Raw genomic sequence first — 25,269 nt, 5'->3', positions numbered from 1 at the left:
CATCTTAGTTCAACTTATCTAGCACTGTTTTTGTTTTGTACTGAAAGTCATTGTGATATTTCAGCTTTCATGTTGACAAAAAGAGGAATGTGTCAAACAGCTGAACAAATGCATGAGCTGAACTCCTGTTTTGTTATATGTAATGGCTGTGAGATTGGTAATAAGAAGAGATCTTGCACAACTGATGGTGACATTGTGTAAATGTGTGTAGGTACATAATGTCTGAATAATTACAGATCTTCATTTATTCTTGACTGATGGGTTTGGTTCCAAACATAGGAACAAACTCGGCCATTACTACAGATCGCGATCACTAAAAACTCTCGAACTTAAGCCCAACCCACAATGCCTCTCTTCTAGTTACCTCAGGTCTCATTTGACGCTTCCAGAGGAAGACGCATTCACCAGAGCTCTCGAGCTCAGTCAATTATTTGTGATTTTTTTCTGTCTATAACCTTCCTTTTATAGTCAATACTAGTGTATTTTTCTTCACTATATTTTTCTACTTGTTCCTATGTGATTTCTGTCCTCTTCTTTTTTAGTCAATGCAAGTGTATTATCTCTACCATTGTTGGTATGTACACTTCCTACCATTGTTGGTAGATGTTCTTCGTGTTTCACACACTTGGGTTATCCTGCCAGGGGTAGCCCTCAGTCGGCCTGAATACCAGAAGCTTAGTATTTCTGATTCGGTTGCTGTCGCTTCAGTACTGATGTCAGGTTGTCAGTGGTATAAAAACAGGCAGCCGACACCATTACATCAGTCTTTCTTGCCGAGGAGCCCAAAGCAGAAACAGTTTACACGAGTGCCGGTCGGCCACTACCTAAGTTTTCATTTCCAAAGTTGAAGTTGAAGCTGAAGCCTTCTAAAGCTAATTACCCTGCTGGGGATCCTTTTTTCTTGCTCTAACCGATGTCAGAAAAAGATAACAATTGTCTCGGCTGTGGAAAGCAAATACCACACTGAGATTTCCATTCTTACTGCGTCACCTGTTTAGGCCCAGACCACGACGTCCCTCGCTGCCGGTTTTGTGCTTTGTTCAGTGCCCAAACTATACGTCATCGGGCCCTTATTGTAGCTAAATACTTTCGCTCTTGATCTCTGTATTCTGAAATGGCTTTGGTAAGCCATCCAACTGCCGATCTTCCGAAAAAACGTAAGGATATAGACAGAGACAGACCGCACAGGTCCAAAACTGCTGACGACACTTATGTTAAGCTAGTTGCTAGTTCGCTGGTACTCAGTGAGGTGCTTTCACAGCCCCTTATGCCCGCTTTGATGGATTCGCAGGGAGCTACCGAGACCCGTTCAGAGTCCGGTATGCCACGAGACTCTTCTTTGACTGTGGAACATGTGGATGTCTCTATCTTGGATGGGTCCAGAGCCGCTGTGCAGGCACTGGCTTGTGAGGAAGTTCTTCACACTACCAATATTCTACACAAACCGATGACTTCTTTCGTGTCTCCAGTTCTTTCAAAAACTACCAAGTTTCTAAGGCCCAAAGTACGAGCTACGCCTAAAAAAATGACGACCCAAACTCAAGCGCCTGCTTCCTTGCCACAATCACAGATGCTTAAAATGGTGGAAGACCTTATCATGCTGATTAGGGGGAAGCCAGCTTTCCCCTGCTAAAAGGGAAAGAGACTTGTCCCCAGCAGCTTTATCTGACCAAGAGTCCAACGACTCTGAGGTTTCTGATTATGAAGACATGCCATTACTTACTTATGAGGATTCAGATGCAGAGGAATCCATTCCTTCTGCCTCTCCTCCAGAGGATTTTTCTTTTGGTGAAACCTTACATATCTTGAGAGAGCATTTCCACTGGGAATGCCAGGATTATCCTCAGTCAAAAAAGAGACTCATGAAATTTTTAGATTTACCACAGCACAGACTCTTAGCTATCCCTCCTGTTCTGGATGTTGTGGATGAAGTCTTTATGGAATCCACTCTAACTCCTGATATTTTACCTCCTGCTCCCAGAAAACCTGACAGGTATTACAGAGTACCTGACTCACACAAATTTCTTTTTCAGGAATCCTACTGCTGACCCAAAGGTCATCTCCCAAGGACCTAAAGGAATAAAAGCAACTACAGCTAAGAATCCCACCCCCTCGGACAGGGATTCCGGAGCTTTAGACAGAAGTGGTAAAAAAGTATACACCTCTGCAACTCTTGTCATTAGAGCATTAAATTGTCAGTTCCACATGCTGAAATACCAGCAACATACTATGAAACTTATTAAGCAGAAATTATCTACCTTCCCTGACTCTGCAGAAAATAAAGAATTACAGGAGCTTATGCATTCTGCAGGCCATGTCAGCAAGCATACCCTGCAATGTGGGTTTGATGCCCTAGAAGCATCTTGCAGGGCAGCAGTCACAGGTTCTGTACTGAGAAGACATGCCTGACTTAAGGAACAGACCTTGCCAGACCATGTCAAATCAAAATTATTGGATGCACTGATCAACAAAGACAATCTGTTTGACACCAAAGCAGAAGAGGTTTTAAAAAAGATGGAAGAAAAAGCTAAGTCTATGCAGACAGTCAAAGACTTTTTGTAAGTACAGCCTCCAAGATTCAGTAGGCATTGCCCCTCAAAACATTGGTCCTTTCCGGCCCCCTCAAGGCCACCTCAGACTAGACCTATGGTAAGCAGACCCCCTCAGACAACAGTCTCAGGGTATGCAGAGATCTAAGTAGTGGAGTCCCTGCACTTCTAAAACAGGGAGTGCTAAGCCACCCCCTTATGGAAAGAATTCACAATGACTTCTCAACTCCTCCTCTCATCTCTGCCCAATTGCTCAAGCCCCTAGGAGGAAAACTTCCCTACCATGCAAAAAACAGGGCCTCTATCACCAACGATTGATGGGTCCTCAACATAGTATCCCAGGGGTACAAATTTTATTTCCACATGCTGCCAACTCCAAAAGGGTTCCCAGATCTTCCTACAAACCAGTGGGCAGAGGAACAAAACCAAGTTCAGTCCCTCCTCTCATTAAGGGCAATTCAGTCTGTTCCTGCAGAACAGATGGGCCAAGGTTTTTATTCCAGACTTTTCCTGGTACCCAGAAAATAGGTTACCTGGTGCCCAATCTAAGATCTATCCATTCTGAACAACTTCATGGTGGTATCAAAATTCACAATGCTCACCCTACAGCAGCTTCTCCCTATGCTGTCCAAAGATGCCTAGTTAGCCACACTAGACCTAAAGGAGGCCTATCTGCATATCCCAGTCAGGGACTCCTGCAGGAAATATCTACATTTCAGGGCAGGATCTATGCATTATCAGGTCTCTGCACTTCCCTTTGGCTAATTCCTGGCTCCAGGCATTGCCTTTTGCACCTACTTGGATGGCTGCCTGATTCAGGCAGACAATCAGGAAAAGCTGTTGCAGCACCTGACATTTGTAAAGGACCTTCTAACCTCACTGGGGTACACTATCAACAAAAAGAAATCCAAACTAGTCCCCAGTCAAACAATTGTATTCCTGGGAGCAAGCTTGAACACAGCATCCCAGATGGCATTCCTTACTCCAGAAAAACAAGTCTATCTGACAGGCTACTTCTCTCAAATGGCCACCAGAACCTAGTTATCCACACAGAATATCCTGCAAGCTCTAGAGTTCATGGCCTCCTGAATTCTACTAATTCCATATGCCAGACTGCATATGAGGAAACTTCATTGGTACTTAAAAAGTTTTTAATGCCAACATTCTCAGGAACTGGAAACTATCATACCTATGATACCTTATCTAAGGAAAGAGTTCCTTTGGTGGGCAGCAGCATGCAAACACAACAAGGGACTTCCATTTACACAACCCCACTCCCCCAGACCCTTACCACAGATGCATCAGACTATGCCTGGGGTGCACATCTGGATGGCAGGTGCATTCAGGGCCACTGGAGCCCAAATCAAATTCATCCGCACATTAACCAGAAAGAGATGCTAGCTGTTCAGCATGCTCTGACAGCTTTGAGATCCCTACTCTCTCCGAGGCCTCTTCTAATCAAAACCGACAACACCACAGAGATGTGGTACATCAACAAGCAGGGGGGAACCCACTCTTACCCACTCTGCAGGCTAGCCATGACCCTTTGGAACACAGCCTCAGCCATGCATATTCACCTGCAAGCCTAATTCCTGCCAGGCAACCAAAACTCTCTGGTAGACAACTTAAGCAGAAATCTCCTAGACCCACACAAGTTGCAATTAAACCACAACACCTTCAGCCTTGTCACCCAGAAATGGGGTACCCCATAGGTGGACCTATTTCCCTCCACCTACAACCACCAGCTCAGCAAATTCTGCACCAGGGAACCTCACAGCAAGACCTGGAAAGTGGATGCCCTGTCCTTCCACTTGGAAAACCCCTCAATCTATGCATTTCCACCCTTCCTCTTCTTACCAGAGTACTACTCAAAATAAGGGAGGTGAGACCAAGGGTAATCCTGATTGCCCCAGACTGGCCACGCCAGCACTGGTACCCAATACTGAGCAGTCTGTCTCCGTTGCCTCCATGGCACCACCCTCAGATTCCAACTCTCCTGACTCAGCAGGAGGGAGAGTTCTTGCATCCGCAATTGCACACCCTGAACCTGGCAGCCTGGCTTATTCCTTGACTTCTCCTCCAGTGGCCAGCCTAAGCAAGCAAGTCCCGGATGTTATACGTGAAGCCAGATGACCCAGTACTAGAAAATCCTATGCTGACAAGTGGAAAAGGTATTGTTCCTGGATCCAGACTAAAGGAGCTGACCCAGCACAGCCTTCCTTACCTCTCATCCTGGATTACCTAGCAGACCTACTCCACAGGGGCCTTTCCTTCTCTTCCATTAAAATCCATGCCTCTGTCTTCTCTCCACATTTCAGCACTGAGCCACATCTCTTCTCACACCCTCTCATCAAGCAGTTCCTGAGCAAGGCTAACAACTTAAGGCCACCAAGAAGATCCCCTACCCCTGCTTGGGACCTTAACGTTGTTTTGGAAAAGCTCACGCTCCACCCCTTTGAGCCTGCAGCTTCAGCAGAGTTAAAATTCCAATCTTGGAAAACAGCCTTGCTTTTGGCCATCATTTCAGCTAGAAGAGTGTCTGAGCTACAAGCACTTATGGCTGTGGAACCCTTCATCATTTTCCATGCTGACAGGATGACCCTCAGGACGAACCCAGCATTCATGCCTAAAGTGTTGTCCAGTGTGGCTCTCAACCAATCTATTCATTTGCCCACCTTTTTCCCTAAACCTAAAAATAAGGGGGAAAGGATCCTGCACTCTTTACATGTGCACAGACAGCTCAGATTTTACCTGGATAGAACTAAGCCCTTTAGGAAATCTGACCAGTTACTAGTCAGCTTTGCACCAGGAGCAGAGGGCAAGGCCATATCAAAACAAACCATCTCCAAATGGATAGCACACTGTATCCATTTATGTTACAAACACCATGGAAAACCACCCCACACAGGAGGTCAGAACACATTCCACTAGGGCAACTCCAACCTCCACAGCCTTTCTCAGAGGAGTCCCTACCAGGGACATCCTGGAAGCTGCAACATGGAGTTCTGTTCATACCTTCACCAAGCTATCTTTTCCAAATCTAGGGCAGGCTTTGCAACCACAGTCCTGCAGGGCATACTAGCCAACCCCAACTCTTCTTGACTGCCTCCACCCATTCTTCATCTTTGGGAATCAACCCAAGTGTGATGACTGCAACAGTGAAACATGAAGAACATAGTACAGTTGTGTACACTTACCATAAATGTAGATGTTCAAGTGTATTCACTGTTGCAGTCCTGGTTTCCCACCCTCCAGCCCCCTTGTCCCTCTCTCTGTCTCTCTCTTCCTCACTCCTTACAGGGCTTTTGGTATTTACTTTTTACTAGTGATGCTACTCCAGTATAACTTAGCTCCCTATTTGGGGGCTCCTGACATTTGGGGCAAGAAAAACTGATTTAATGGCATTGGCTGCCTCTTTTTATACCACTGATGACCTGATGTCAGTCCTGAAGCAACAGCAGCTGATGCAGAAATACCAAGCCTCTGGTATTTGGGCCGACTAAGGGCTACCCCTGGCAGGATAACCCAAGTGTGCACAACTGTACTTTTTTTCATTCTTGTTTATTAAAAAAAATCTTGTAATTGTTTTCTTTCCTTCTCTATCTTTCCTGAGTATGTGAGTGGATGTGTTCAGCAATTTTTCTCCTGGGAAAGTGTGTTTCTGATTTCCTGTGAAGTTTTTGGCTGAAAAATCTAAGACCCTTCTGTTTTTTTAAGAAGTGTCAGAAATGCAGCCAGTAGATTCATCCTTTCTGTCCAAATTTTTCTTACTTTGTTTTCTGTTTGAGCTAGATCCATGTGTGTGTCAAGGAGGTTCATAGGTTCATAGGTTGGTACTAGGCTATCAGCCCTAGGGCCTATACAAGCCTAGCCATAACAATTCCCTGGCTATTTCTTCCCACATTATTTACTTTCCTGGACCCCTGTCTAGCAGGGCGACTGATGTGATCCCTGGGGTGAATTTCCTTTCTCCCATCCAATCATCAAGGTTCCTCTTGAAGAGGTCCAAAGAGGCACTCTGCTTGACATGTATGGGCAATCTATTCCAGAGTCTGGGGAGTCTCTGGGTCAGGAACCTATCCCTCCAGCATGTTTTGTTTATTGTGATGACAAGGTTTAGATCCCTGGAGCGTGTAGCTCTGAGGGATTGGGATTTCTTTAAGTGTAGCATGTCCAACAGCTCTGGGTTTGACATGGCCTTGTATGTTAAGCAGAGATCGCCTCTGAGTAGACGATATGCGACAGAGTATAGCTGGAGTTTTAAGGGTCAGCGTAGGGCATCTGCTTTAGGCCTGTGATTTTTTTTAGTGAAGTATTTCTGAGGCCTTTCCAGTTGTTGCAGATGTCTTGAGAGGTACATACCAAATGGGGCGTTGTATTCTATAATGGGTCTAATGAGGGATGAGTACAGTGGGACAATGACCTCCTTTTTTCTGGATGAAAAGCCCTTCGTGATGAGGTGTGCCACATAGAAGGATTTCCTGACTGATGTGGCGATGTGGTTATCGAAGGTGAGACCACTGTCCACCTGTGTCCCTAAGTCTCTTATCACACTTTCTGTGTTTAGTGTACTGCCACCTATATGGTAATTCATGGATACATGTTTTTCCCAAAGGGATAACAATACATTTCTTGGCATTGAGCTTGAGCCCATGGCTCTGGCACCAAGCATCTGTTTCTGTAAGGCCCTTTTGTAGAGTATCCACATCATTTGGGATTCAATAATGGCTCCCAGTTTGCAGTCATCTGCAAACTTTGTTAGCCAGAGTCCCTTAGTGTTGACCTGTACTTCAGAGAAGTAGATGCCAAACAAGAGCGGCCCCAGGACTGAACCCTGAGGTACTCCACTTGTCACTTGTCTGGAGCTGGATTTGGAGTCGGCTACATTTACAGTGTGGGTTCTATCAGTAAGCCATTTAGCAACCCATTGGGTGACATAGGGATTAATGCCCAACTTAGTAAGTTTATCTATGATTCCAGAGTGGGGGATGGTATCAGAGGCCTTGGCAAGGTCTAGATAGGCTGTGTGGACCACCTTACCCTTGTCCATGGCTCTGGAGACTGATTCAAAGAAGTCAATCAGGTTCAGGAGACAAGATCGCCCTTCACAAACCCAAACTGGGTGGGGTCCAGTGTTTGAAGGTTGCCAATGTCTTTGTTTATAAGTTCCATGATAATCGCTCCATGGCCTTGCAGATAAGGCTTGTCAGACTGATGGGACGGTAGTTTCTGGGATCCAAGGTGGATCCCCCTTGTGGATTGGGATAACTGTAGCTCTGCGCCACTCAGTGGGCACGAAACCTGAGGTGAGGCTATGATTAAACATGACACTTAGGTGAGGTGCCAGTTCATATTGTAGTTCATGTAGTACACAGCCCGGGATGTCATCTGGTCCCATGGATGCTGTATTCTTGGCTTTAGAGAGTGTGTTTTGTACCTGTGTGGCCGTTATTACTGGAATTTGGCAATCTTCCGGTATTGAGATGGGCCATTTAGGGGGTGAGAGGTGGGTGAAGTTGGCACTGAATCGATCTGCCAGGATATTGGCAATTTCCTTTGGATCAGTATATTTAATGCCATTCTGTTTTAGCTCAGCGCAGATCTGAGCATTGCCATTTAGATTCTTGACATAGTTATAGAATGCTTTGTGGTTGTCTTTGGAATCTTTGGCAATTTTATTTTCGTAACTAGCTTTGGAGGATTTTATGAGGCATCTCAGTTTCTTACTGAGGCCAGTAAGGGAAGAAAAGAGTTTGCCATGAGTACTGGGGATGGAAATACCACACTCACGTTGTATCTGAAGAATACATTAATTTTGAGATGGAGGCCTTCTCTGGTGAAAGGGAGGAAAGTGAAACATCTCTCTCATCAGCCTTTCTTCTGTTTCGACAAAAAATGGAGAGAATGGAAGCACTTTGGTGCCACCTTATTCCTCAACACCATCTTCTAGATGACAAAGTGCTTTCTAGATGACAAAGAGCTTAAGTTCTTCTGAACTGACTGCTTCTAAGCATATTGCTACAGTTCCAACAACAGCTACGAAACTGATAGTCTAATGTGAGTCTGCATCTTCAGCACTGAACGATCTTGGGTTCCAAGTAAAATATTGCTTCAGTTCCAACAGCATCTATGGAACCATTAGCCTCATTAGTCTGTATCTCTATCTTCAGCATCAAAGGATCTTCAGTTCTGAAACAAATATTGTTTCGGTCCTGTCAAGCATCTTTGGAGCTGATAGCCCTATTGGTGTCTGCATCCTTGGCACCCAAAGGATCTTTGGTTCCAAAATAAATATTGCTTTGGTTCCAACAGCATCTATGGAACCAATTAGCCTTATCAGAGTGGAACTTTCCATCAGCACCAACCCTATTGGCACTGATTAAACGTTTTCAGGATGCTTCCTAGGACAGTCCACTCCTTTTGAGGCTTTACAGTGTTCATTCCAACCCTTTTCCTTTCAGAATCACTGATTATTCTGAGCTCTTTGGCCTTTTGGATCTGGTTACCTCTCGGGTCCGAGTGTGTGCTGTCGACTTCAGGAAGCAGGAGTCGACTTCTACTTCTTGGAGCACTCCCTGCATCTTGGAGCATTGGCAGACATTGTTTCAGCCATGACTTCTGCATTGGAATTTGTCTCTTCAGTACTGGGATTGACCACAGTTTCGAGGTTGTTGTTCTCGGGTACGCTGTCCCTTCTCTCTTTGGGGAGTTCAGTTTTCTGGGTTATGAACAGCCATTACTGACATCTCCAATGGGACAGGGAATACCCAGATGGCAGGATTCCTGGATATCTGAACCATCCGTCTTCTGATACCCTCTGGCTCCTCCCACCAAGGAGGCCCCCTCAGAAGAGAAAGTGCAGAAGAAGCATTTTCATCTCATGAAAAAATCTGTCACTGGTGATACTGTATTCAATGAAGGAGAAGGATCTCTAAAGTCTCCTTCTAAATATGCCTCCTTTGGAGATACCCTGGAGTGACTAAAACAAGGGAGTGACTGGAATTCCAAAATAAAACTCCTACCCCAGTGGAATCAGTGTAACTACACTTTAGCACCCGACCATCTACCTCTTGGATGATTCCGTCCACTGAAGACCTTATTCGGTTGTTCTTTCAGCAGGCATGGAAAAATCTGGACTCCTTTTCAGTCCATCCCCAGTACTCATGGCAAACTCTTTTCTTCCCCCGAGGAACAGTTCAGAGCCAAAGATCTGTTTATAGAGTCCATGGTCATTGCAGCATCCTCAGGAATGTTGTGGGCTGTAAAAAGTCCTCTAGTCACCTGCCTAACAGAGAGTTTCAGACAAAGGATAGGTTTGGAAAGTGTGTTCACACTTCATCGACCTGTCCCTTAAGATCCCTGAATTTCTCAGCACTTTTACTAGACTTCAAAGGGATCTGGTTAAAGAGTTATCTGATAACCATGCAGGAGTGTCTCTGAGGAGGTTAAAGAGAAAGTTGCTTCCCAGTCATCTACTCTACAGTCTGTGTCCAGCTCATCCTTGATGCCCATTGCGCTTGCAGAATGGCAGGTTCAGATGTTGCCAGTGGGAGACAAACCTGGATGCATCAGTGTGATTTTGCAGTCCTTTTCCAGCAATCTGAGGGATGGTGGAGAAAAGTGGATCAAAACCCAAAGGGCCTTTTCAAGACACACATAGAAACAGTTTTCCCAGGGGCAGAGCATGGAACTTCAATGGAAAACATCACTCTTGTGGCATAGGTGGTCCACAGAACCACAGGTTCAGAGATTCTTTCCATGGTAAGGTAGATCATGCCTGCTCAACTTGGTTGACTTCTTTGAGTCAGTCACCAGAGCAGTGGATGAAGTTTAGGCAGTTCATACAACCTACCTTGATCTGGCCAAGGCCTTTGATACCATTCCTCACTCAGGAATTATTGATAAACTCAGCAAACTAGGCATCAACCCTTATATCGTTAAGTGTGTTGCAAATTGGCTCACAGATACAGATATAACCCACAGTTTGAAAGTAGTAGACTCCAAGTCAGACTGTCGACCAGTCACGAGTGGAGTCCCATGGGGATCGGTCCTGGGTCTTATCCTGTTTGTCATCTATTTCTCAGAAGTGCTGGCCAACACAAAGGGACTATGGCTGACCAAATTTGCAGATGACTGCAAGCTGGGAGCCATTATTAGCTCCCCAAGTGATGCAGACATCCTACAGAAAGGCCTCACTGAGACCAATGACTGGTGTCGAAACCACGGCCTTAAGCTTAATGCTAAAAAATGAGTAGTCATCCCCTTTGAGAAAAACTCAGTTCCCACTAATTACCACATCAATGGTAGCCCACTGAACACTGAAGGCGTTATAAGACATCTGGGGACACAGGTTGACAGCAACCTCTCCTTCGACCACCACATTGCCACTGTGGTCAGAAAGTCCTTCTGTGTGGCACATCTCATTACCAAGGGTTTTGCATCCAGGAAGAAAGAGGTCATCATTTCTCTCTACTCTTCCCTCTTTAGACCAATCATAGAGTATAGTGCCCCATTTGGCATGTACCTCATTAGACTCCTGCAACAGTTGGAGAGGCCACAAAAGTACCTCATGAAGAGGATCCTAGGCCTTAAACACATGTCCTACATGGAAAGACACAAAAAGCTCCAGCTATTCTCTGTCTCATGTCGTCTACTAAGAGGCGGTCTCTGCTTGACTTACAAAGCCATGTCTGACCCAGCTATGTTAGAAATGTTACATCTAAAGAAATCCCAATCCCTCCACACCACACGCTCCAGATACCTCAACCTCATTACCACAATCAAGAGAACATGTTGGAGGGACAGGTTCATAACCCAGAGACTACCCATGCTCTGGAATAGACTTCCCATACATGTCAAGCAGAGCACCTCATTAGCCCTCTAGAAGTGAAATCTTATGGGATGGGTAATAGAAAGTTCACCCTGGGGATCACTCCAGTGGCTGTACTTGACAGAGGCACTGGGAACTAACGATGGGTGGCACAATGCCAGAGCTAGATTAGTAAAGGACCCAGGGCCATTAGCCTAGTACACACCTATGAACCTACCAGAGCTCCTGAACTGTAGCCCGATTACCTTCCTCTGGGGGCAGTTGGGGAGAGTGTTTATCCTTACAACTAAATATCTGGCTAGAAATAACTACAGATTCTTGACTGCAGATTATGGCTAGAGGGTATATCATATCCTTACCAGTTCCTCCACAGTACACAGGAAAATCCCATGTATTCCACCCCAATGAGAGGGATCCAACAGTTATGCAATTACTAAAACTATAAAAAAGGAAAAGACAGAGGACTACAGACCATCTTTGGATTTCAGAGTGCTGAAAAAATTGGTTCACCAAATGGGATTCTGTATAGTCACACTTCAGACCGATCTTACTTTCTTGAAAAAGAGCAATTGGATATAGTCCATAGACCTTCGGGAAGCATATTACCATATTACCTTATTAAATGGACATAGCTTCAGAAGGTTCCTCTACTTCTGGCTAGAAGTCAGTCATTACCATTTTAGGATTTTGTCCTTTGGCCTCACCACAGCCCCCACAGCATTCAAAATGGCTCTCTGATCCCATTTCCTTAATCTGCACCAACCGAGGTATAAATCTTCCCAAACACACGACATAAGCAGCAGCTATCTTGAAACTGCAAGAGTTCCAGGTGTTTCTTTACTGGATGACTGCTTTATTTCTACTCTGACCAGGCATTTGTTAATATAAAGTTAGAGACTATGTTCTCCTAACTTTTATATACCTAGGAACTATTTTAAATTATGAAAATTAATTATTATTTTTTTAATTTTATTTAATTATTTCTTTACCGGGGAAAGTCCGACTGGACACTGGTCCATTTTCAGTAGAGGCCGTGGAAGAAAAGCTCCAAAAATACAACACATAGGAGAGATTTCAGCACACAATAAAGTAGATATTACAAAACTCATAAAATACAATTTCAAGAAATACATAAAATCAAAATTTAAAACACGTACATAATTTTTAGGATTAAAACAATTGACACCAACTTGTTAAGAGTTCATAGGTACAATGTTCAATATGGAAACTTTCATTCCCCTAAGTTCAATGTCCTGTGGCTATTGCACTAGCTCCCTTGACAAATTATCACAGGAGAATTCTTGAATGGCTACTTGCATGTCAATGGTTAATACCTCATCAACCTATGTCAGATCAGTTCTGACCTCCAATCATTGCAAAAAAGATCAAGTTTGGAGGTGGCACTCGAAAGAAACTCTTTGGGACCATTCCTTTGTCCTCTCCACACCACAAACCATAGTGTCCATGGATGTCTCCCATTGGGGTGAGTAGGCATTAGCTGGGCTATACACACCATGGTTCCCTTTGAAGGACAATTTATATATCATATCTTAGGCCCCTTTGGCAAGAATCACTCAGAGCATGACAATGGGTGATTTTTCCCAATCAGTTTATGATAGCAGACAAATTGAGGAGTTTATCACATGAGTGACCTCTCTATCCAAACATGATGAAAAGGATTTCTTAGTCGAGTGGGCCAGCTTTCCTGCCTCTTGCCTTACTTTTGAACTACAAGTTCAGCAACTACCTTGCTCTGCCCAACCTCCCCAGGGGAGTCATTGAGGGATCCTCCTTTCTACACTTGGTCCCTGGGATTTCTATATGCTTTCTTCAGTTTTCCCCTTAATTTCAAAGTTCTGCAGAATGCATTTCAATTGAGGAACAAAGTAATTATCATTACTCCTTACTGGTCATGACGAATATGATGGTCCCTTTTTTTCTTTGCATTATCTGATGTGGAAACCATGGCCTTTGGAACCAGCTCCTCACTTTCTGTCCAGTCCAGACAGTTTGATTCAAATCAGCATTCTAAACCTCAACCCAACAGCTCGAATTCCCCAGTTCCAGTCATTGCCAGATGGATGAAGCTTTCTTCCCCAGTACATCATATTCTGTTAGCTTCCCATGAGCTATCCACACATAAACACTACACTAGCAAGAGGGAGAAATTTCACCTTTTAGACCTCAGAAGATTACCTTGACTCCTTAGTTCCTACTGACAAAATTCAAGACCTATTAGCCTTCATTTTCAACACAGGAGCTACTCCCTCAACTATTTAAGTCCAGCTAGCATGGCTCTTTCTGGAGGGGTTCTATTATTAAGACTACCTCATAATAGTCACACCTCACCTTATGGGTGTCTGTACTGCCACCCTGCCCACCTATTTCTAAACGGGAGATACAAAACATTGGTCCCGGGAATAAGTTATTTCTTAGTGGCATTGGCTTCTGCTATAGGAATTCCAAAATAATAAGCCTTATTCTGTAAACTTTTGTTCCTCTTTCAGAGAGATAGTCTCCCTAAGGATTAACCCTTCCTTTATTCCTAAGGTTATGTCACACATCAGTGTAAGTTGTACAGTCCACTAGTTTTCTCTTTCAACCTTTCAAATAAAAGTAAATACTGTTGGCATTTATTAGATGTTCTTAGACAATTACATTTTTATCTGTGTACAACAAGGTTACCTTAGCCAGATGGCTCTAAATTGTATTTCATTTGTCTAACAAAGAAACAAATTGATTTGTCTGTTCCTTTCAAAGCTCTCTCTGTGAAAGCCATGGCTACTTCCATAGTTTTAAGCTTCAGCTTCTTCTTCTTCTTTTGGCTTTTCCCGGTTAGGGGTCACCACAGCGGATCACCTGTCTGCTCATGATTGGCAGTGGAGTTTTACAGTGTCGAGTTGCCAGCCTGGCACCCAACCTTCCACAGAAGGCACACATGCACGCACTCACACCTAGGGCCAATTTAGAGTGTCCAGTCCACCTACAGCATGTCTTTGGAATGTGGGAGGAAACCAGAGCACCCAGAGGAAACCCACGTGACCACAGGGAGGACATGCAGACTCCGTATAGAAGGCACCCCAACCAAGGAACAAACCGGAGAATCTATTTCTGTACGGTGGTAATGCTAACCACTGCACCACCGTGGCTGCCCTTTAATATTCAGCTTCTATGGATGGTATATATCCAGCAATAACTTGAGCTACTCCACGCACCTTCACAATCTGTTCAAACTGAATTTGGTCTCCAGGTGAAGAGACTCATGTGGTGCAATGGTGTTCATAAATATAATTCCATGTGTCCTCTATAGGTAGCTGGGGACTCTGTCCCATCAGTCAAGAATAAATGAAGATTGACAACATCAGATAAAGAAGTTATGTACTTACCATAGCTTTCCATCTGTGTTGTCCATCTTCATTTGTTCTTGACTTCCATCCTTCCTTCCCTCTGCCCTAGCCTGGAACGGACAATATGAAGACCTTATTACTATTTATCTGTAAAGGTTCCAGATGTAGCCTCTATGTAGTACTGTGTTTGTCATTCTGTTTTTCTGAAAACTCAATCTGATGTAACTAAGAGAGAGGCATTGTAGGTAGGACTTAAGCTCAACAGCAATTTAATGTATTATGTTTCTTATTACAGAGCTTAAAGTGGAACCAAGGTGCTGTTTTCAGGTCAGAAATTAAAAACTAGAGATCAACAAAATTTCACTTGCATATTTAAATTTATTGTGTAAAAAACATGCACTTGAGGAATACTTTCTTGGGAAGGTGAACAATATTTATTTTGGCTTGGGTTTTGCTTGATATTCAACCAGTAGACCTAATACAATTTAAAGGAAACTCACAATATTTATTATCATAACAGTTTGATTTTTTAAAGTATTTAAAATGATCATGTTTCTATTAGAATTAATGATATTCTAATGACCTCAAAATCACTTTTAGTACTTAAGTGCTATGGAGTCATTGTACTCCACTGGTGACTGTTTCTACAATTAAACCAATGTCAGTCCAATGAAAGAATATTTTGTTGAAAGTTATTAGCCTCCCCAAGGTTGAATAACCTTGGAACTAGTTATGTGGTGGTGCAAGCAAAGAACCTTGGAGTGGTGGGTGTGGAAACTGGTTCTTCTGCAGAACACATATTTTTAAATATATCCCATTTAATTTTGCACTTTTTCACAAAACAGATTCTTACTTATATGGGCGATGAATAATGGTACCGTATACACCTGTAGTCCATGGTAATAAATGCATAACTTTGCAGCGAGTTAAAACACTAAGTTTTATATCCATGGTTTAAAGCAGGCCATTTGTGTTCTGTAATTTAATATAGTTTGATTTCTGCAATGTACTTTATCCTGTAGTTTGTTCAACATCAAAAAATCCTAACATTGGTATGCACTCTTTTTTACTCCTTGTTAGATGTATCAGTCCAGTCCTGGCGGCCTGTCCTCATGCAGCAGCGAACCATCACCGCTTGGTAGCACAACCAACAATGACAGTGGAGTGGAAATGAACATGAACAGCGGAGGAAGTCTGGGAGATCTTACAGGATTTGATGACGCTCCTACTGTGGACTCGACAGTACATTCTGGAACATCAGCAGTTGGTCTTCTGCTAAGAAAAAACATGGTTGCAGTCCAAAAACTTGAACAGCTCAAGAAAGAAAAACTGATAACAGTCAGGGATTCCTGCTCATGGGCAAATTCAACTCCTCAACACAGAAATGTTAAGCTGCCTCCCATACCAGGAAATGGTAAGTTAAAACCAGAATACATTGGGTACAGTATCCTTGCTTAACTTTACAAAGGTATTTACGATGTTTGTCCAGCATGAAAATAAAGTAGCAGAAAAAAGAAATCTTGAAATGCATATACAACAAATTCTAGTATAATTATCTTTCAAATAATACTGAAGAACAGGTATGCACAGAAAAAAGAATATGAGACTGTGGTCGTATTCTTTTATTAGGATGAACATTTTATAATAATGTGACTGTCTGCACATCAGAGCTCAGAAACTACAGGAGGGACTGGAAGTAAGGAAAATGGATAGAGTTGCATTACTTTTTTATTTTGGTCTTTCTTTCTCACCTCATTTCTCAATCCCTCCTTATCTGTAGTCATGCTACTTTTACAGCTGAGGATATATTGGTGGTATCCTGCAATAAATATAAATGCATGGATTTTCTGGTACTAAGGGAATAGGCTGTTTAGCTAGTAGGTGTCAGTTACCTATAGTGGAAGAACAGACTAATAACAGGCAAAGAGAGATATATGATGTTAGATGTAGCATATAGATGCTGTAATCTCTGCATTTGACCAGGCTATTACAGTCTGACTTGTGAGTGTCCATTCTTTTTCTGCAGCTTAGAAACACTTTTATACTAGCTCCATGGTACAGAGGTTGAGACCCTGAGTTAGACCCTAGACTCCCATCTAGAATGTGTGAAAAATAAAACTTAATTGAAACTGCAACCAGCCACTCACAAAACAGCATCACTTGTAAAAATTAACCAATAATACATTACAGGATAACAAAAAAATAAATAAAAAGCTAAACCACATAAAAACATAAGTAATAAAGGTTTTATAAGGATTTACTTTGTTTCTAAGTGGTTTAGTTTTCTTTATTTTGTTATGTAGTGTTGGGTCTGTTTTGTTGGTAGTGCCATTTTCTAAATGGATGTTTGCAGTGTCAAACTTTCTGTTTATTTCTTATGTAAGATCAAAGCTGTTTAGATGTTTGCTTTATGTAGATAGGGGTAGCTGGTTTAGTTGCAGTTTACATTTTTTTATTTCATTTTAAGTAACATAAAAGCTGTTATTTAGGTGTTTGCTGTATCTAGCTTACAGTAGGCGTTTTTTTTTTGGGGGGGTTAATGTTTAAGGATGCAAATCTATTAACTTTAGTTTATCTGATGTAAGGATTTACATCTGAGATGTATAATAACCTGAATAGGCTATGATTAGTGTTCTAATGATGCACATTGAATGTACAGAAAAATATACAAGTCCAGTGGGCACATACATAGATATAAGTCATACTGATATGGTTGTATGCCATTAGGTTATACAAAATATGTTTGCACTGTGATGATCATAAATGTTTTTATTACTTCCCTTCACCAGTGACTATTTTTAGGATAAATAGGTATATGTTCACACAGATATTTATAATGATAAACACCTAAATAAATATATAAATACCAATTCATACCTTACATCTCCTTACTCTCCCTTTTTCACTCACTTCCTTACTTCTGTCAATTTTTCTCCCCTGGCTTTCTCTCTAAATATACTACAGGCCTGCTTTTCTGTCACTTCATATTGCAATTTCTGTTTGTATTATCCTAATTTACCTTTAATTTCTCTATAAATTGGCTAAAATGTCCCTATTAAATCATTGTCATATAACTTTTATTCTTAAGTAGTGTTTTCATATTATGTCTAATTTGTTACTTATTTAAACTGTATTTGTTTTTTGTATTATTTTTAAAGACTGTACAGTTATTGTTCTTAAAATGTTTTGTAATACTTTGGAGTTTTTCTCCCTGGGCCTCTGCTGAAAGTTAGCTCCTACCCAGTTGGAGTTTCCCTGTAATCAAATGTCAATAAATAAGTAAATAATGTTTTAGTTAAGAGATTACACCAAAGTACAAATGCAACATTGTTAAAAAATTAATTCTGGAAAGACTTAGAGAAATAGCGACTATAACTAGCAATCATCTTTTGATCCGATTTTTCTATTTCAGCAGCCTCAGATTTGCATTAATTTGATTGAAAGTGTTTGCATTAACGAGAGAAAAATTTGCTATAATATTCCTACTATACACTCTTATTGTTAGAGGTGTCATGATGAGTATTGTTTGAGTTTGCGCATATATTTTGAACATGACCTAAATTGAGAACTGTTTGGGGTCAATTACAGGTAGAATGAGTGCAAGTACCAAACATCTCTCTAGTCTTAGATGAAGGCTTGATTCTTCATGGGCATGGGAAATCAGTTACATCGCAAGCAACATCACCTCTACCTTGGATTGTTGCACTAGCAACCAAATAATCTGTAACTTGTAAAGGGAAAACTGTGACCCCCTTCCATCAGATTGTTGGCAAATCGTAGAACAGATTTATAGTATGGAACTAAACACAGAAACAAAACAATAGCGAAGATGATCCCATAATGAGGTCCTTATGTATCCCTGTAGACTTATAGTAACCCTACTCCCCTACAACACTGACCGCTGAGTATTTTAGAGTTCCATCTGTGTTTCCATTTACCTATATTGTTCTGCCTTTCAAGTTCCTTCTGTAGCTTGAAACAATAATTCATCAGGTTAAACTAGTTCAACTATCTTTGGGCCCCAAGCAACTAATAGTATATAGTGGATCTTGATAATATTTTTTTGAAAACAGACCTTGTTACGCTTTAAATTTAAATAGTCTCTGTGACTCCTTTCTTAACCCCTCTCCCCCTTTCCATTAAGAGGCAATCCTGGTTTTAAAAAATATTCAAAGTAGCTAAGTATTGATTATATTATTAATAACTATGAAGTATTATTATTCCCTTTGCAAAATACTACATGAACAGTACAAACAGAGGGACCATTATAGATTAAGGCATTGTGGCAACTAGGGAGATGACTACTAAATATTTAATGCACAGCCTCTAGGTTTTGATGTTTACATGCATTGTCATTTGCATATACTGTGTAGGGAAATGTACAAGCCGTCTTTTGGTATCATGGCCATGTTAGTTGCTGTCACAAGGTTAGGGCACTGCTTTGTTTTAAGCATAAACTGTTTTGCAATCCAGCACATTCACAGGGACTGCAGATATCTTATTTGTATCTGGGTTTGTCTCTTAGTATATTATAGTCTAGTTATCCTTTAAAACCTCACACCAAATTGTCAGTTAATGTTTACATGTCTGTGTCTTAAAAACAGAGCAAACATAAGTTAAGTACTTGTTAAAGTGTCACTATGAGCATTTATGTATGCATTATACAGCAAGCTGCTTTTAGCCTCCACATTGTTTGACATGGTTAATTACATCATAAAGCATCATGTTGGATTACAGCATAGTGTGACACAAATTTGCATAAAATGTTTTATATTAGCATTCTTATTTTCATGTATTTGCTAATTATATTTACTTTATTTTCAGAATCTATACTTGACAGTTTGAGCACCAGTGGTTCCACTGCTCTAGTGCCAAATCCAAGAATGACGGAGCTGTCCACCAATGACATTGCATTATTAAACCAGCTTAATGAGAGACGTGATAGTGCAACAAGTTCCATCAGTTCAGCATATACGGTAAGCCGAAGATCTTCGGGGATTTCACCCTTCTTTTGTAGCCGTCGTTCCAGTGAAGCCTCACAATTTGGTGGTCGCCCAAATAATGTCAGTTCTGCTGACTCTTATGATCCAATTTCAACAGATGCCTCGCGAAGATCAAGTGAGGCTAGTCAATGTGGGGGAATATCAAGTCTTCTAAACCTTACCCCTGCTCAACACTATCGACTGAAAGCAAAGTACGCTGCTGCCACTGGTGGGCCTCCACCAACACCACTTCCTAATATGGAAAGGATGAGTTTAAAAGCTCGTGTTTCTCTTCTTGGTGATAAGTCTGACCCTCTAATAGCACCATTTCCACCTCCTGTAGGCCCACGGCGCTGGAGTGATGGCGCCAGCTGTATGCTTGGAACAACATCAGTGTGGCCTCATGAAGTTCAAGGCAACAATAATAGGAGAGCAAGTGATCCTGTTAGGAGGCCTGTTGTTGACCCACTATCTTTTCCTAGAGTTCAGCGTTTTAATAGTACAAACACCATGAATCCATGCCATCCAGTGTCATTGGAAAGAAGAAACATTTTCACAAGCTCAGACAATCCCCTCCCTAGATATGGATATTCACCCCATCCTCCAAGTATTAGTGAAAATGTTGCAGTGGAAGCAGTGCCTAGTGAGCTAGAGAGCCAAGGTGCTGAGGATGACATTGTTTTGCCTGATGATGTGGTGCAGTATTTGAAGTCACAGAGTCATGGAATGCAGATGAACAACAGTAACACACAGTATAACCCTGCAGTACACATCTTCCAGGAAAATGTTAAACCACATAATCAGAACGTCTATAGCCATCGCAGAATGGCTGTGATTGATGCAAATACGAATCATCCTGATCAAACCTTAACAGAATGTCAGTCAAATGCTGGGGTCTCTCCTAATATTAATAAAAACAACATGCCTGTTCAGTGGAATGAGGTCAGCTCTGGAACTGTTGATATTTCACCTAATGAAGCTAAGCAGCCATTTTCTCAGAACAGCCAAGTCAATGCACAGCAAAAGCAACATTTTGATCAGTATCAGCATTTGAACCAGCAGTCCATGCAAATATACCGCAATATGAATTTAACTCCACAGACTTTCATGCAAAAGAACATGAATGCAGATGCATTAAGAATGTTTTACCTACAACAAAGACAGCAAAGTTTTAAACAGTCTGCTAATGTAAATCAGAATTTGAGTGTACAGCAAGCATATTGTAATGGTTTTCAAATGTTAAGCCCAAATACGGGCTCTAGAGAACTGAATCAGCTTTCATCTCCTTGCAGCAGTGTGGGCATTAATGCTGGACAAGCCCCTCAAGCAGAAGCTGTAAATGGGTCATCCCTAACAATAATTAATCCTATCAGTGGAAATGCAGTGCAAAACCAAGGGTATGAAGTATCGGTTCAACAAAGTTATGCACCTAAAGCTCAGCCTAGTTTAAACTCTAACAGTGCTAGTTATGTACCTGATCAAGACATACTTTGTGCTTCAGATACTCTAATAAGGCAGCAGAATGCTAACCAGTCTCAAGGAAATGCACTGAGAACAGTGGCACAGAATGTTAATCACCGAACATTACAACCTCATCCTCCACACATTCCGCCACCAAACAGGAGGAGCTGTGCTGCTTCTGACTTGGCTCAGTATCAGGCTTACCCAAGGAGCTCCCATTTTATGCATGGAATGACTACGGTCCATGAATCTGCTGAAGCGAGTCCTAAAAGGCACGCTAACACGCTACCGGCAAATTCTCAGCAATGTACTGGCAACTCAAAGGACAGTAACGTCATGTATTACTCTGGTCAGATTCATATGTTTGAGCACAATACAAACTTTGGAAGTCAGATGGACTGTGCAGTGCAGCAGCAGCAAAACATATCAAATTTGAAACCAACGACCACACATTCGCCTGGAGTGAATCAGGTCTCTAGTACTGTGGATCAGGCCACGGAGCCTGCTGTCATTGATTTTGATGCTATTATTGGTGATGGTGACCACTCAAGTTTGATGTCTGGAACATTGAGTCCTAGTATTCTCCAAAATCTCTCCCAGAATTCCTCACGACTAACAACACCTCGAAACTCTTTGACTCTTCCGTCTGTGCCAGCTGGGGTAAGCAACATGGCAATTGGAGATATGAGCTCCATGTTATCTACCCTGGCTGAGGAAAGCAAATTTCTGAATATGATGTCTTAGCTAAAAGACATGGATAACTCAATGGCAGAAGAAATGTTATGAATGTATTATTTAGAAAATACATTATCAGTGAAGACATTTATATTAAATGCTCATTAAGTGCATCAAATTTTCAGTGAAAAACATTGTCACTGGCTTGTCTGCACTATAACATACAATACAAAGGGTAATACCTAATGGTGTGTTACTGAAATGCCTGTGTCTGTGTTATACGGACTGCAGATATACATCAAGTTTGTCAAAACGGAAGACTATGTGCAAACAAATTTAGTTTTGCCATACATATAGTACAAATGTATGCGTTTTGTATGTTTTATGATCTGTAGTATTGAACTTTTATTTTATGTCATTGAAATAATTATCTAAACTTTTAGGGGGAAGCACAATGTAAGCTATATTTCCCTGTTATAACAGAAGCCATACTGTAAATTCCAGCTCGAGATTAAATCAGTCATTAAACAGCCCCATATAAGATATAGAATAATTCTTAAGCAATATTGGAAGTTTGTATACATACATAATTGTAAATATCTGCTTAAGACACAGCAGTAATTGATAATGTAGCATCAAGAAAGTGCCTTATTTTGATTTATTTTCATGTCATGTAGTAAAGGCACTTCTGTAGATGAAATGAACATATTGTAAACTGCCAGCATCATATGTAAAAAAAAAGTTATAAATGCATATTGTTTTGTTTATATATAAAAGATTTTCTTTGCATTTAAGAAACATGTACCACATTGTTATACATTGTAATATACTCTTTTATTTGGGTATAATGTATGTAGTTTAATTCGGTCACAAGATGGAGTGCTGTTCTCAAAAACAGTAATGTGCCATTTCATGTCAAAAAAAAAAAATGTACAGCGTGAAACAAATTCTTCACTTATCTGGACTTCATGGTACCTGTATGCTGCAAAAATATAATAATGACTTTTCTCAGGCTTTATAGGTTTAACTTCACATAATATTTTATTCCAAAAAAAAGCTGCTATGATGGCTCCTATTCCAGAAATGGGATATATTGCTGTACAATCTCAGCTCAGTGGGGCAGAATGATAAAGCCATGACTGCAGCCCAGTAAATTGGGAATAGATTAATGACCTGAGCACAGGACAAGCCAACAGAGAGGTTAAGGGTTAAGTGAGTGATGCAGACTTGCCCATGCAATAGAGACTGTCAGTCCATCCACTCTGGGGACTTGTAATGGAGAATCAGAGAATACACCATGCAGCACTGAGTATTCTACATGCATCAAACTGCCAGCCAATGCCATGTACTGTTACCATGTTAATACATGTGTGGAATTACACATTATTTCACATCATTTCATATTGGCTTGGCACAGCAGTCCCTGCATCACTGCTGCATGTGCACAGCAACAATGTGAGTAATGGGAGTTGGAGTCAAAGTTCATAGCGCCAGTATTACCTGGATGATGTCCCAGAAAGGAAGAGGTATTGGTGGTTGGTAAACACTCACAAGAAAAAGATAAAGTAAACTACCTATTTATCAATATATATATATATATATATATATATATATAGATATATAGATATATGTATATATTTATATATAGATATATATATGTATATATAGATATATATATATATATCTATGTATATATAGATAGATATATACACATATATATATGTGTATGTGTGTGTGTGTTTATATATATATATATATATATATATATATACATATATATATATATATATATGTATATATATATATATATATATATATACACACACACATAAAGTACAGTTTACTATCACAGTCTTGAGCAATCCTGGGACCATAATGTTGAAGACCAAATTCCTTAAAACCACAGTGTCTAATAACAGTCTAGAATACCAAATCTCCCTGCCAGTGTAAGTCTAGGAATGAGTGCTAACATGTTCTGTAGGGTGTTTGGACCCAGGATAGACTGCCAACATGGGACCATCAGGGAGTTTAATATTGTGCCCTTCAGCATTTTGTTCTTTGGTATTACGGTTCTGGGACTGTGCATTTGAAGATTGTTGATTCAAGATTGTGAAAGTAAACCTATACATATATGTATAGGTTTGTGTGTGTATATGCACAGTCCTTATATTCCATTACCTTTACCAGAACTTGGCATTGCCCAGTGTTTACTTTGGTAATGTAGTATATTTAAAAACTTCAAACGAACAAATAAAAACTGTTAAAAATCAACAAAACGGAAACCATAAGAGCCGGCAGCAGTCAGAAATACTTTACGAAAACAAACTGTTTATTGTACAATAAACAGTTTGTTTTGTAAAGTATTTCTGACTGCTGCCGGCTTTTATGGTTTCCGTTTTGTTGGTTTTTAAATGTAGTATATTTACTTACTGTATGATAAAGCATGTGTGCAGCCAGTAATTTAGGGGATGACTAGCTTCTGGCTTCTCTTCAGCCATGCTTAGCATTTTGTAAGTATGTACATTTTCTTAATCTCTAGTCCAGAGTGGGGTGCATACAGGAAGCATATATTGCTGCTCAGTACTATCTGTTTCAGTTAGGCCGCAAAAATGGTACAAAACTGTTACTTAATATAACAGCACTGCTAAAGTTTTCATAGATCTGTAAATATTAAAGACGTTCATTGAAAGTAGACAAGTGGTCCTATTCAGTTGTTAAGTTGTTTTCATAAAATGTTTTGTCTGCCCTTTTTTTTACAATTAGCAACACTAACTTCAGTGTTAGCATGTAAATACATCTTTTGTACATTAAAATATGGCAATTTTTTCATAATTTTTGAGTCTTGACTTTTGTATGTCTTTCTGTGCAAGATATTAAACTGTACAGCAGATGTGAGTTGCCATTTTGTTGCATGTATATATCTGACCCTGTGCATATTTTCACTTAACCATACAGTACTCCCACGTCATGCATACAAAGAAGCTTTAGTAACTATATGTTTTATCCAATCAACAAGCAAAAAACAGTGACGTAGGATAGCAGGTAATTTCTGTATGTCATCCACATGATGTCAAAATAGTCTATACTGCTAAATCTAATTTATTTAATTGAATGAATAACTGCATGGCTTTAAAAAACTGCATGGATTTAAATGAGTTACTATGCTGTCAGCCATCTTTTCTCAGTTTAGATGGCTTCCTACAGCTTTTGTATCAGAAACATTTTATAATTCTGACAAAAGGAGGACAAATCATTTTCTTTGCCTACTGCATAACACCTGTATTGCTCTACATTCATTGCAAGTGCATGCAGCTTAGTACTTTCATAGGTTCATAGGTAGGTACTAGGCTATCAGCCCAAGGGCCTAAGAAAGCCTAGCCAACAAGGTTCCCTGGCTTACACCACCAAAGAAAGTTAATTTCCTG

The 25,269-nt window shown here is 40.9% G+C and overlaps 1 protein-coding gene across 1 annotated transcript in view; it reads left to right on the top strand.

The window, feature by feature from the left end:
- GLI2 (GLI family zinc finger 2) overlaps positions 1-23,415 on the top strand; it is a 1,134,260-nt gene extending 1,110,845 nt beyond the window's left edge. The window contains exons 13-14 of the mRNA XM_044060570.1: positions 15,807-16,140; positions 19,551-23,415. Of these exons, the coding sequence (XP_043916505.1) occupies positions 15,807-16,140; positions 19,551-21,913 (2,697 nt within the window). The 3' untranslated portion in view covers positions 21,914-23,415. The remainder of the gene's footprint in view (positions 1-15,806; positions 16,141-19,550) is intronic.
- Positions 23,416-25,269: the final 1,854 nt, after the last annotated feature.

The sequence above is a fragment of the Protopterus annectens genome, chromosome 2.part0 (genome assembly GCF_019279795.1).
Source record: "Protopterus annectens isolate FY-2018-M chromosome 2.part0, PAN1.0, whole genome shotgun sequence".
NCBI classification, from domain to species: domain Eukaryota; kingdom Metazoa; phylum Chordata; order Ceratodontiformes; family Protopteridae; genus Protopterus; species Protopterus annectens.
This window is presented reverse-complemented; position numbering and strand designations above follow the sequence as displayed.